This window comes from Myotis davidii, unplaced genomic scaffold (assembly GCF_000327345.1).
Source record: "Myotis davidii unplaced genomic scaffold, ASM32734v1 scaffold319, whole genome shotgun sequence".
Lineage (NCBI taxonomy): Eukaryota > Metazoa > Chordata > Mammalia > Chiroptera > Vespertilionidae > Myotis > Myotis davidii.
In genome coordinates this window covers 621,008-634,283 of record NW_006290675.1, presented here as the reverse complement: position 1 = coordinate 634,283, position 13,276 = coordinate 621,008, and the positions used below count along the sequence as shown (strand labels likewise).

The window sequence follows — 13,276 nt, the reverse complement described above, 5'->3', positions numbered from 1 at the left end:
CCCCCCCGGCGCCCTCCGCCGCCAGCCCGCTCCGCGCGCACTCCACACCTCAGAATTTGACTTCAGCACTGCGCCTCCTCTGAGTGTCCATATGTGTTACTCTTTCCTCCTAGTTGTAGGACTTCCACTCAGTCAGCGTTCCTGTGGGTCTGGGTGATGTCCGTTCCGTCTTTTAGTTGTATTTTTGAAGTGGTTGTTCGAGGCAGCAAACTCCGGCGTTAACCTATGCCGCCATCTTGGTTCTCCACCCATTTGTTAATTATATTTAATCCTTAACAGGTTCTCAGTAAAAATTAATTTAAAAATACAAAACAAACTCCAGACTGAGAAATACTTGGTTGTAAATGGGGACAAGGCTCAGGGGCGGGAAAGAAGTGTAGTGGCAGTTCTGGCCTTTAATTGAACACTCATCTAGTTAATAAGCTACAGCCGAATGATTGGTACTTGTGTCATCTTCCTGTGAGCTCTGCCCTTTATAAATAACCTCAAGGAGGGGTGAATGTTCAGTGAGATGGTCAGTTTGACCTTAATGCCCAGCTCTTGATAGTGGTAAATGCTAAAATAACAAAGGTAAACTGTGGAATAATCTCTAGGCCCCATGAGTGGGCAGAAAAGTGGCAGCCGACTTTCTCTTAAATGATGCATCTGCAAGAGAATCCAAATTATACTCAGCCCAGAATTCATTTTTACCAATTACAAATCCAAAGGACCTCTTGTGGTGTCATACGTTTCCTGTTGCCCATTGTCAGTGGTAACAAAAAATGCCAGTTTTGTACCAAGGTTGAGAACGATAGTCTCCCTTTATCTGTTGTTTCAATCACCCATGATCAATTGCAGTCCGAAAATATTAAATTCCAGAAATAAAAAATTCAAAAGTTTTAAGTTACTGTTCCGAATAGCATGATGAAATTTTTCTCTGCCCTGCTCAGGACATGAATTATCCCTCTGTCTAGCATAGCCATGCTGTATACCTCCCTGCCCCATTCTTGGTTGTCAGAGAGAGATAGAGACCACATTTATGTAACTTTTATTACAGTATATTGTTAAAATTGTTCTACTTTATGATTGTTGTTAATCTCTTCTTGTGCTTAATTTCTAAGTTAAACTTTATCATAAGTATGCCTGTATAGCACGTATAGGGGTTCAGTACTATCCACAGTTTCAAGCATCCACTGGGGGTCTTGGAACATATCCCCCAGGATAATGGGACGGCTGCATTCTCAAACAATGACTGAAAAGAAGCAAAATATTATTTCACCCTTACATAAAACCCATGTTGGATTCACACCAAGAATACTTGGTACAAGTCTGATTGCATTTCAGAAAAGATAGAGTGAATGCTAAGAGAAGGGAATGAAAATGATTATAGTTGACAGACTAAAATATAAAAAGTTGAAATTATGAAGGAATTAGAGGACCATGGATTTACTCCTAAAATCCTGGAATTACAGCCCTTTCATTGTTCTAAGGAGGTAAGTTTAAGACAGAAGAAGGAAGAACTTTTCACAGAGCGGAATAAGCTTATAAGAGGTGGCACAAAAAATAGAAATCGATTCCCTCAAAAAGTAAGAATAATTTGAATGTTGTGTTCCTGGTCTTTGGGACTGACCTGAAGGAGGGGAGCAGAGGCTTCACAGCATCTCCCTTAGCGTCTTTGTTAGACGTAGAACGCTAGGTGAAGAGGGCCATAGAGAATATCTAGGGCAGTGACGGCGAACCTATGACACGTGAACTCATTTTTTTGGTTGATTTTTCTTTGTTAAATGGCATTTAAATATATAAAATAAATATCAAAAATATAAGTCTTTGTTTTACTATGGTTGCAAATATCAAAAAATTTCTGTATGTGACATGGCACCAGAGTTAAGTTAGGGTTTTTCAAAATGCTGACATGCCGAGCTCAAAAGGTTCGCCATCACTGATCTAGGGTACCTGTTCTTAGTGTGTGGCATACAATTACCTGTGCCTCGTCAGAGCCAGAGCAGGGTGAGAAGAGCATTCCCACAGAAGAAAGGTTGACATGGAGGGTCTCAATCAAATTAAGGAGGGTGTCCCTATGTGGGGGCAGCCAGTGCAGAGAAGTCAGAGTCCCAAGTGGCCCAGGGTGGGTTGGGGTGTTAAAGCCAGAACCAGGTAAGGAGGGGGGAGAGCTCACCGTTTTCGATATATGTGTACAGCAATCTAGCATAGAGGTGTAGATGTGTAGTATACATATATTCTCCAGCTTTCTCCAGAGTGCTTGGGAGCAGCAGCACCCCAATAGCAATGAACATACCTAGCACCTAGAATGTGGCTTTCCATACCATTTTCATTAAGAAGAATCAGGGATCGTTGGAAAATGGCTGATTCCAGGGCTGGGACAGGGAAAACGCAAGATGAGCCTGAACACTTTGTGCCTGAAAGCAAGTAATTAATTATTCAGGGAGCGAAGGAGACATGTCACCAAGACACAGAAGCCAGTTTAAATGGGCTCCTTCTGACTCCATCTGGAGTAATTTGAACATTAAATAATGATTGTAATATTATAACTTACTGAATAAAATAGGAAATCATGACTCTATAATAATAAATAGAAAGTGTGAGGAACAGAATGTTTCCATAGTTTCAAAGTACTGCCCCACAAAATACTCATTCAATACAAAGGGTAAAAGAGTGTCTTCGATAGGGAAGCCTGGCAGGTGACCTAAGTGAGTGTCACAAGGAACAGAACCAGGAGAAACGGCTCTACCGGAGTAGGACAGTTGAGTGGAATGCAGTCAGGTTATCCACGACTTCCTATTCTCCTTGAAAGAAAGAGGCATAACTGAAATCTTATAACAGAATAACGCCCGGTAATCTTTAGATGGGTCAAGGTCAGAAAAGACCAAGAATTTGCTCCAGGCTAAAGGAGATAGGAGATGTGACAGCTAAATGGAACACACAGTTCTAAACTGGAGGATTGTGCTATAAACGGCAGCTGGTGAAACTCGAATGGGGCCTGAATAATAACTAAATCAGTTATTTCCTGATTTTGAGGGCTGTGTTGTAGTTATGTAGGAGTGTCCTGTTTGTAAGACATACACAGTATTCTAGGGTGAGGAGACATCAGGCTGGTAGCTCGCTCTCAACTGGTTCAAAGGAAAAGCACCTCTGTGTCCTATACTTTCAACTTTTCTGTGAGTCTGTGATTTTTTTTTTAATCTTCACCTGAGGATATGTTTTTGACTTTAGAGAAAGAGGAAGTGGGGGATGGGGGGAGAGACATCGATGTGAGAGGGAAACATTGGTTGCTTGCCTCCCATACGCACCCTGACTGGGAATCGAACCCACAACCTAGCTATTTGCCCTGACCAGGAATTGGACCTGTAGCCTTTTGGTGTATGGGACAGTGCTCTGACCAACTGAGTCACCTGACCAGGGCTTTGATGATTACTGAGTAAACATTTTTTTAGCTTTGTATCAGACAAGTTGTCAAAGAAGAAACAGATGAATCAGTTCAGAGTAGGACTAGCTTTGGACTGTGTAATAAATCTCTTTAAAAAGCTGCCCTATTGCCTAGCCAGTGTGGCTCATTGTGTCCACCTATGAACCAGGCACGATTCCCAGTCAGGGCACATGCCCGGGTTGTGGGCTTGATTGCCAGTGTGGGGCGTGCAGGAGGTGGCCAATTAAGGATTCTCTCTCATCATCGGTGTTTCTATCCCTCCCTCTCCCTTCTTCTCTGATATATATATATATATGATTGTATGTTTGTTAAAAAGCTGCTCTATGAATTTGCTCTGTGAAATGGCAAGACCTTGAAGTAGAACTCCAGTGTAATGTGATTACTTCGTGTCTCAGAGTCATCCTAGGGATAGCTGGGGGATATTTGATTTCGTGGTGGTGTGTGTATACCTGTCTTTTTCTCACTGCTCTTCATTTTCTGTATGACCTCTTCAGGTTATCCACGACTTCTTATTCTCCTTGAAAGAAAGTCCTGAAAAGTTTCAGATCGAAGCCAACTTTCCCCGGCGGGTGCTGCCTTGCATCCCTTCAGAGGAGTGGCCCAACCCGCCGACGCTGCAGGAGGCCGGACTCAGCCATACAGAAGTTCTCTTTGTTCAGGACCTAACAGACGAATGACGCCTTTTCTTCCTCTCCCCTCCCACCCCAATTCCTAAAAGAAATGGAAAAGAAACAAAAAAAGAAAGAAAAATTCACATTATTATTATTATAATACAATATTTTTTTTAAAGACTGCTGCATCCTAAGGAAGGATCAGAAACCATGCTGCCTGCAAGAGTCACCACCTGTGTGCGCGCGAGGTTAGTGATGAACGTTCCGCCGGCAGCCACCTTCCCCTACTGCCTTCGCACCACACACCTTCCAGCGAAAGGAGGCTCTTCACCTCCAACCCCGCCATTGTCCCAGCGGGGAAGGGGACATTCCCACTAGTTCTCATTCATTCTTGCTTTTATGGAAAATAAAAGTGACAAACCTCCATCAACCAGCTACTGCAGCATCTCTAAGGACTTGTTTTCCTGCCTCCAGGGAAGAGAAGGCACAGAGCAGAGATGTTCTTTAACTTCCCACAATTTATGAATAACTTCTATTTTTTTTTTTTTTTAGTTGCTTTGTAATGACCAAAGGAATGAGGCTGACATGGGTGTATTTTTCCCCCCTTCATTTGATAACGCGCCAATTCTTAAACCCATGACATGATTCATCCCCTGGGCTTAGCCCACAAGAGTATAATAAAGATGCCCTGGGCTGGTTTGTGCTTATTTCTGCCATTGCCCTCGAGTTCCCAGAGAGGTCGTTCTTTTTGGTCCAACTCTTTTTTGCTGTCCTTTCTTGCCACCTATGCACCCCACGTGGAGTAGTGAGGGGAAATCTGGGTTTGTAGCCCTTGTGATGTTCAGATGTATCTACATGTGCGGTGTGAACTCCATGTGTACTCACCTGTACACACCACTGCAGCTTTTCCTTGGAATCTGTGCTGGGTGGTTATTACGAGGTCTGAACCGAAGGATAGTAGCCCTCCCTTCCTTCTTCATTCACATGCTGTTTCTGCCCCGCCCTGAGCTTTCCTGCATTGCCAAGGTTGGTGCCTTCCAGAGGACTAGCAGGGCCCGCGGTGGAACCAGCAGACCCATGTGAGAGTGCCCTTCCTGCCTAGTGGGTGTGTGGTGATGGTGGTGGTGGTACTTTAAGGGGAGAAAGAATAGAGGCCTTGAGGGGAGCCAACTCTCAGGCTGCGTGAACTCTTAGAAGGCAGATTTCAGTTTCTGATGTGTCCACCTGCCAGAGGCAGTTTTTATCCTCTTCCTCTATTGCTGTGTTAAAGTAATAGGGTTTTTTAACCTCTGGATGTCTCGTCTGTGGTTGAGTTTATAGTAATGGGTACATGGGTCAGGCCATGTATTAACAGATGCCAGCATGAGCTGACAAGTATTCCAAAGTGTTCTGTGGCTAGACTGGTGCACTCGCAACACTGCAACCTCCTGAAGTTACGCTAGTTCCTAGCATGCTGTGAGACCAAGGGGTTCGTATCAAGATACAGCATAACCTGCTGGATCTGTAGTCTCCAAAGGCTTTCTCTGTTGCTTACCTAAAACCTGAGGACCACTCTTAGGTAGCAGTAACTTGGCTACTATTCTCTTCAGCCTCAATGGTTGGGGTGCACACCCAGGGGCAGGGTGAGGAGCCTCATGGATATCACCTAAGGAGCCTGAGGGTTTTCCAGTGGTCTTGGCACGGGTATCTAAAACACCATCTCTAGAAAATTTAATTCTGCTCCTGGCTGCCTATTATTCCACTTTTTCCTGATGTTCTGAGGCCATATGAGCGGGAAAGTGCTGTCTGTTGTCATAAAATGTGTCTGGAGTGAATACCTGGATAAACCATGTTCTCCTCTCAACCTCGGGTGAATTCTGCCTCCTGCTCACAACTATGCAAAGAGGAACTTTCCCACCTCACTAAGCACCTCCCTCCCCAATGAGTTCACAGCTGATTCCCTGCCAGTACGGGGGCTGGGGGTCAGGGGGTGTCTTAGGACATTGGCCAGGCTGGTGGTACTGTCTTGTCCATACCTCTTTAGGAAGTTGTAAATTTTTTTCCTTAATAATTCAATCTGCATCTTATTCTACAATGTGCACTTTATGCCTCTTGCCTTTTGATAAGTTGTTCAGTGAAGGAGGTCAGATGCAAGAATATTACAAAGTTTCAGTTTGGTCGGTACAATTCTTGGTACAACCCTTGAGACAGCCTATGCCTTTAGGCTTCGAGGCTTCTGAAGCACGTGCTTCTTTCCTAGTCCTTGTTGCAATAACCCCGACTCCATTCCTGTCCCCTTGCTGGCCCTAGAGCTGCTGCCCAGGTGCCCTCTCCTCCTCCCTGAAAGATGCACATTTTGTCAACGTCAGTACAATCTGTATATTATTCCCAAGGATCTCTGGGAACTCGATGGGACCTGCAAGGGAGAAAATACTGAGAAGCCAGTGATCTGCAAGCATTTGCTCTTGTTTCACATCACCTCTGGGTATTAACAGCTGTTGTTTCCAAATGGCAAGTCGTCAGCTAAGTGAAAACACTTGTTTCAAGTTTCCTTCTGCACTCCCAAGACCAAAGTTGTAGATTCAGCTGCATGACCATGGAAATGACCAAGTGAAGACACCCGGTCGGAGTTAGTTGAATTTCTGCAGCTCAGTGGGGCCCTTCCAGTGTTCTCTTCTACTTCTGCAAAATTTCCTGCAGCAAATACTTCTTTCTCTTTGCTTGCCTCCACTATGATGTTTGGATAAGAGATGGCCAGGGGAGAATATTTATCTCTTAAAAAAAAAAAAAAGGTTAAAAAGAACCTAGGAAATCTTCAACTGAGCAGTTATGAAAATTGCTAATGGTGCCAAGGCCAAGGAAAGAATTGCAGGAAATGACAATGGGAAGGAGTGGTAACCCCCAGAATGCAAAATCGGGGGAGTATTTCTGGTGCTTGAACAAGAAGCTCCACTTCACAACCGGTTTTTTAGGACTTGTGAGGAAAGCAGCAACAGGAAATCCATCCACAAAGGATGCAGTGCCCCAGCTCGGACTGCACCTGAATAGTTACGTGTAATTTACTGAAGAAATCTAGTGTACTTTAAATTTTTTTCATAAAAGTTTACATTGTATTGTAGGTTAACATTAAATGTTTTATAACAAAAAATGTTATAAGTCGTGGGTCTTTCTGTCTAGGAGAGAGGTGGTAGGTAATTTTCTATGTGAAGAAATGGTGGGGAAACATTGGGAGGGAACAGGGCATTGCATTGCCAAGAAGCAAGGGAGAATCAGAAGCATGGATTTTTAAGTGGACCTAGAGTGCATTCCTGTGAAAAACAGCAACTCGGACAAAGTGGTGTAGCGGAAAGCAGGCAGATCTGGCTGCAGGTGTGGGCTCCTTTGTCAGCTTTCCTGAGCTTTTTCATGAAGGTAAGGCCATCTTCCTTGGTGTAGGATTGTAGATTAAATGAAAGAAATGTGCATGGAGCACCCGTCCCAGAGGTGTTCTTTCTCCGTGGGACTATTTTCATGCAACAGTAACTGTCAGTTTCTTGCGGGGGGGAGGGGGGGGTCATTTCTGGCAGAACCGACCTGTGTCCTTGCAGAGGAGTGACTAGAGAGTCACTTTTGATCTAACAAATTCTAGACTAATGGAACTCCCCTCCTAAGGTGTTTTTGCATGTATTTTCTTTTCTGAGAGAAAATTTAAGCCTCAGTTCTTCGCCTTTTCCCCATTGTCCTTTGCAAAGAACCCATTCCCGTGAGTTACAGGTTCTTGTCACCTTCAGGGCCTGCCCTGTTGCTTATCCAAAGATGTGAGGCCTTCATTTTGTAATGTACATCTTCAGTGTAAACTAGAAGGTCTTCTGTGAACCTTACATATAAAAATTTGGCTCTCAGTTAACAGAGAACAGGAAGATTCACATCCTGATGCCAGATCCTCCTGGTCCCAAATCCTGCCTGTGGCCATGATTTTAGCGAAGTGACCTCAACTATAGGCTTCAGTGTCACGTACAGTCGGGCCGACGGTAGCATTGCTGTTGATCACGGAACCACTGCCGAGGGCCTGGCACGCAGGAGGCATTGGGTAGATAATCCCTCCCGTTACTGTTTCAGGTCAGTCTGTAGTTTGCCCACTGCTAATGGTTCACCCTGGATGTGGTTAAGTGGAGGGGAGAGAAAGCTTGGCTTCCAGTGGTTCTCACCCTTCCTAATGCCGCGACCCTTAAATACAGTTCCTCATGTTGTGGTGACCCCCAACCATAAAATTATTTTCGTTGCTGCTTCATAGCTGTAATTTTGCTACTGTTATGAATTGTAATGTAAATATCTGATATGCAGGATGTATTTTCAGGGGTCGCAACCCACAGGTTGAGAACCGCTGGCTTAGGGGGAGCAGCGTAAGCCAGACACTTATTGACATGCCTCCGGTGTTGCAGGTGGAATTCCTTGTGTGCTTTCACCCCGACGGAGCCAGGCTTCCCCACAGTCCCTCCCTCGGCCTGTGAACTCCACTAACGGTGCTGAGCCCCTCCCACCTCCCACAGCCCTCCCCTCCCGTCCACCCCCTGGCTCACGCTCAGAATGTTGTCTAGAACGCCCAGGTTTCTTCCCCTTAAACTGAAACAGGGTTTCCCCCTGAAGACACCACTTCAAAAAACCCTTAAGCAGGTGCCACTCATTTTCCCACGAACTTGGCACCAGGAGGCAGGCTCTGTACCTCCCTCTGCCACCTCGGCGCACTGTCCTGCAGCACGTGCCATCCGCCGGGACTCCCGTTCCCCTGCTGCTGGCCAGTCCCCAGATGTTGGCAGTTGACACTCGACCACAACCTAGGTGACACATCGCGTGTGGGTTCTCCAGACGGCTCCTGATGTGACTGGCAGCTGAGTGTGGTGGGAAGAGGCTTTGGCGTCAAATCTGGCTTTGAAACCTCCCTGCTGCTTGCTGACTGATGAGGGCAAGTCTCATGTAAACTTCACGGGACTAAATCCTTGCAAGGTTCAGGTGCCTTAAATGGGCTGGTCTCTGAAGTGCCTGGCGGCGGGCAGATGGGAGCCGAGTGAAGGTTGGCTTCCTTCCCTCTCCCCAGCAGTGCCATGCTTCGAGTGGCCTTCACTTGGAACTGCTTCATGTCAGGACCTCAGGACCAACCCCTCGCTGACCATCGGCTTGATGGTTCCAACTCTACTGTCCCTTCTCTGCCTTCAAAGCCTTTGTCCCTCCCGCTCACCTCAGTTCTCCGCTAGAACTATCGTGGACTCAAGCCCCTCTCCACTATAAGCCAGAACTCAGTCACAATTCCTAAAGTCAACTCAGCTGTTAAGCTGCAGACTCCTAGCACCTATCGGCGAAATGAGGAGCCCTGGGTTGGTGCCCACAGCTCGGATCCAGCTCTAGGGGACTCCCTGAGTGTTTCTACTGCCTGGGTGCCGCTCCACTGTGCCCCCCACCCCTCAGGTCCGAGCCACCTGCACCCCTTTACACCAGCCTGGTTACTACAACAGCCTACTTCCTGAGAAAACCAAGGTCTTGTCGCAGACTTCTCTTTTTTACCTTAAAATTGTTCTGTGAAGTCACCTGTTTCCTCTTTCTCTTGTGGGTATATTTTCTTTTAAAACAGATCATTTACACACAGTAAAATGTCCAGATCTTAAATCTACAGCTTGATAAAAAGGTTTTTTTTGTCAATCTTCACCAGAGGATATTTTTTCCATTATTTTACAGAGAGAGTGGGAGGGAGGGAGAGGGAGGGGCGGGGCAGAGAGAGAGAGAGAGAGAGAGAGAGAGAGAGAAAAACATCAACTGGATGCCTCCCGTACACACCTCTACCCGGTGTGGGAGCGAACCTGAAACCCAGGTACGTCCCCTTGACTGGTAATGAAACCCAAGACCCTAACCGTGGAGCAACACCAGCCAAAGCGCTTGATACAATTTTACCTGTGTACCCCAAAACTAAGATGTAGAATGCTTCATCACCCCAAAAGTCCCCTCCCATGTCTTCTCCATCAGTAGCCCTGCAGAGAGCCACTATTCTGACTTCTTTCACCATAGACGTTTTGCCTGTTTTTAAAGTTCATATAAATGGACTCGTGTGTAAATGATTTTATAAATGTTTTCCTGATTCAGGTACTTTCCTATTTATGACAGAAAAATTTAGAAAATGAGAAGAAACAAAACATTTCATAATATCACACTGCCAGAGATGTCCGTTGTTAATGTTCTTCCTAGACTTTGTTGTATATAAAACTTCACTTTTTACAAAAATGGAATACTGTAAATATTGTATTATCTCTATTTGACACATTTCTTTTATATCTTTTTAATGGCTATGCAGCATTTCACTGAATGGATATACCATCAATTGATAAAAATCCTCTTGTGACATTTAGGTTATTAAACTTTTTTTTTTTTTTTGCTTTTCTAAATAGCAGGCTGATAATCTTGCAGTTAAATGTGCATGTCCATGCTATTTTTTCAGGAAAAAAAAAAATCCAGGATGTGAGGTTACTGAGTCAAAATAGGAATAGTAATTTTTTCTTTTTTATTGATTTTAAATATATATATATATATTGATTTCAGATAAATCATTCTTTATTTTTCCCGTCAACCTGGGTATGTGCCCTGACTAGGAATCGAACTGGTGACCATTTGTTGCACAGCACGATGTTCAACCCACTGAGACACACTGGCCAGGGTGGAAATTTTTCCTTTTTTAAATACTTGTTTTGTCTCCAAATTGTAGTATAGAAAAATCATACTCCTGCCAGCAGTGCTCAGTCTCCTATCTGTGTCACCAAAGCCTTCACCAACAACGATCGTCCCCTTTACAATTGCTTGGATTGCTTTATCTTCCATCTAAACATGTTTGGCATCTCTCCCTTACAAAACCTTAACCTTGCTATCCCCACAGGTCACCGCCCTGTCTCCTTCCCTGACAAAGTAGTTTGCACAACCAGCTTCCGCTTTCTTGTTCATTTCATTTCCACTGACCATCTCTCATGGTCACCTGTGACCTAATTGCCACTTTCCTTGGCCTCCTTCAAGCCCTTTCTGACCGTAGTTCCCCAGCTGGTGTCTGGCTCAGAGTAAGTGTCCCCCGTTTCTTTTCCCACAGGCTGAGAGTCAGATGATGTGAACTAGGTGAAGAAATTGGTATTTCCTCCCGAGGGCCACTCGGGAGCTTTCAGCAGGGGAGACCCATCAGATTTGGATTTCTGAAAGCTGATCCTGTCCCTGTGGAGAGACTGGATGGGAGGGGGCACGACTAAGGTGACCTGCTGGATGAGTGTTGGATTAGGAGTCACATGGGATGGAGAGAAGCTAGCGGTGGACATGAGCACTATAAGGCACAATGACCAAGAACTGGAGGCTGACTAGATACGCACGGGGAAGAAGGAAGAAATTGGATGATGCCCAGGTTTCAAACAACTGGATTTAGGAGCAAATACTGTCACTGGTGACCTTGACAGGTGCTGTTTCAGTGGATACAGTGTCAGAAGGACAAGTAGTAAGTGTGAACGCAGGCAGTTCACAAAGCCACCGGTGAAAGGTATGGGGCACATGGGACAAGTCAGAGAGGAGTCAGGACTGAGGAAGGGTCCTTGTTTGTTCTAAGGTAGGAGAAACTTCATTATGTTTAAATGCTAAAAGCAGTGGCATTTTAGAGAAAGAGGTTGAGATACACAGAGAAAGATGTCACTGGGGTGGGAGGTGCAGGGCTTAGGAGGAAGGACGGGAGCAGAAGCCGGTGCATTTGTAGGTTTGAAGGCAGAAGTTGAGGGCATCCCCATGTGATAATGGCCTCTTCTCTTTGTCAAGTTTCAAAAAGGTAATGGGGTCAGAGGCCTAAGAAGACTGAGGAAGACTTAAAATAGCTGTTTCAGAGAGCAGGAGAGACTGCAGGAGGCCTTAGGACAGTGGTTCTCAACCTTGGCTGCACATTAGAATCACCTGGGAATCTTTTTAAAATCCTGATGTCTGGGCCTCATCCTCTGGAAATTCTGTTTCTTTGTTACTAATGTTGTGGCCCCACCCCGGAATCGAACCCGGCACCCTTCAGTCCCCAGGCTGATGCTCTATCCACTGAGCCAAACCGGTTTGGCGAAATTCTGTTTCTTTGTTACTAATGTTGTGGCCCCACTCCATCACAAAGAAACAGAATTTCCGGAGGATGAGGCCCAGACATCAGGATTTTAAAAAGATTCCCAGGTGATTCTAATGTGCAGCCAAGGTTGAGAACCACTGCCTTAGGAGGTTTTCTGGGCAAACTGAGGGCCCAGGTGAAATTGAGACCAGAAACATGGTGGGGGTGGGCACCTCACTGGTCAGCCACTGTCACCAGTCCTCATGGCTGCCAGTTTCTTTCTGAAAACAGGGCATTCAGAGTTCTCAGTGCCTCCTTTGTCCAGCTCCCCAGCCCAGAAGCCCGGGTCCTCGGCTCTGGGGCCCTGGGGAACTTCATAGCTTCATTTTCCTCTGTTCCTCCACATGGTACACTCAGCCACACAGACCTCTTGATTGTTCCACAGACACATCATGTACTTTCCCACTTAAAGCAAGACTGAGGCGACTGATTCAAAGACATAGTTTAAAGCAGCGGTCGCCAACTTTCCGGACCTCACCGACCATCAGTGGTCCGCAGACCACCAGTTGGCGACCGCTGGTTTAAAGGATGTGCTGTCAGTTTTTCAAACTCCTCTGGCGGCCAGAGAGACAAGTACCTACCTAGACAGTATGATTCTAGACTTCCAGAATTACAGGTAAGACTGGCTTCATGATAACCCAGGTGCCAGCGAGGAGTCGATACAATCACTCTCGGTGAGGTGTACCGATTAGGACACCCAGAACGTGCACACGCCTCATGTTCTTGCACAGCTCTTACCTTCCAGTGCTTTTATCAGAGGGCTTTGTTGGCAAGCAACAAACAGGAAACCCACTCTAGCTAATTTAAGGGTAAAACTGATGTGTTGTCCTAGCTCCGTGGTTGGCAAACTGCGGCTCACGAGCCACATGCGGCCTTTGGCCCCTTGAGTGTGGCTCTTCCTAAGCCTTAGAAGTACCCGAATTAAGTTAATAACAATGTACCTACCTATATAGTTTAAGTTTAAAAAATTTGGCTCTCAAAAAAATTTCAATTGTTGTACTGTGTTTTTTTATTTTTATATATTTTATTGATTTTTTACAGAGAGGAAGGGAGAGGGATAGAGAGCTAGAAACATCAATGAGCAAGAAACATCGATCAGCTGCCTCCTGAACGACCCCCACTGGGGTCGCGCCC

General features: G+C 45.5%; 1 protein-coding gene across 2 annotated transcripts in view; it reads left to right on the top strand.

The window, feature by feature from the left end:
- Positions 1–7,162, top strand: part of FAF2 (Fas associated factor family member 2) — a 41,380-nt gene extending 34,218 nt beyond the window's left edge. Inside the window, exon 11 of one of the 2 annotated variants that reach the window (XM_006763704.2) lies at positions 3,919–7,162. In XM_006763704.2, coding sequence (XP_006763767.1) covers positions 3,919–4,101 — 183 coding nt within the window. In that variant the 3' untranslated portion in view covers positions 4,102–7,162. Of the gene's footprint in view, positions 1–2,760; positions 2,833–3,918 lie in introns of those variants that run through there. The other variant, XM_015563878.1, reaches the window with a different exon arrangement.
- Positions 7,163–13,276: the final 6,114 nt, after the last annotated feature.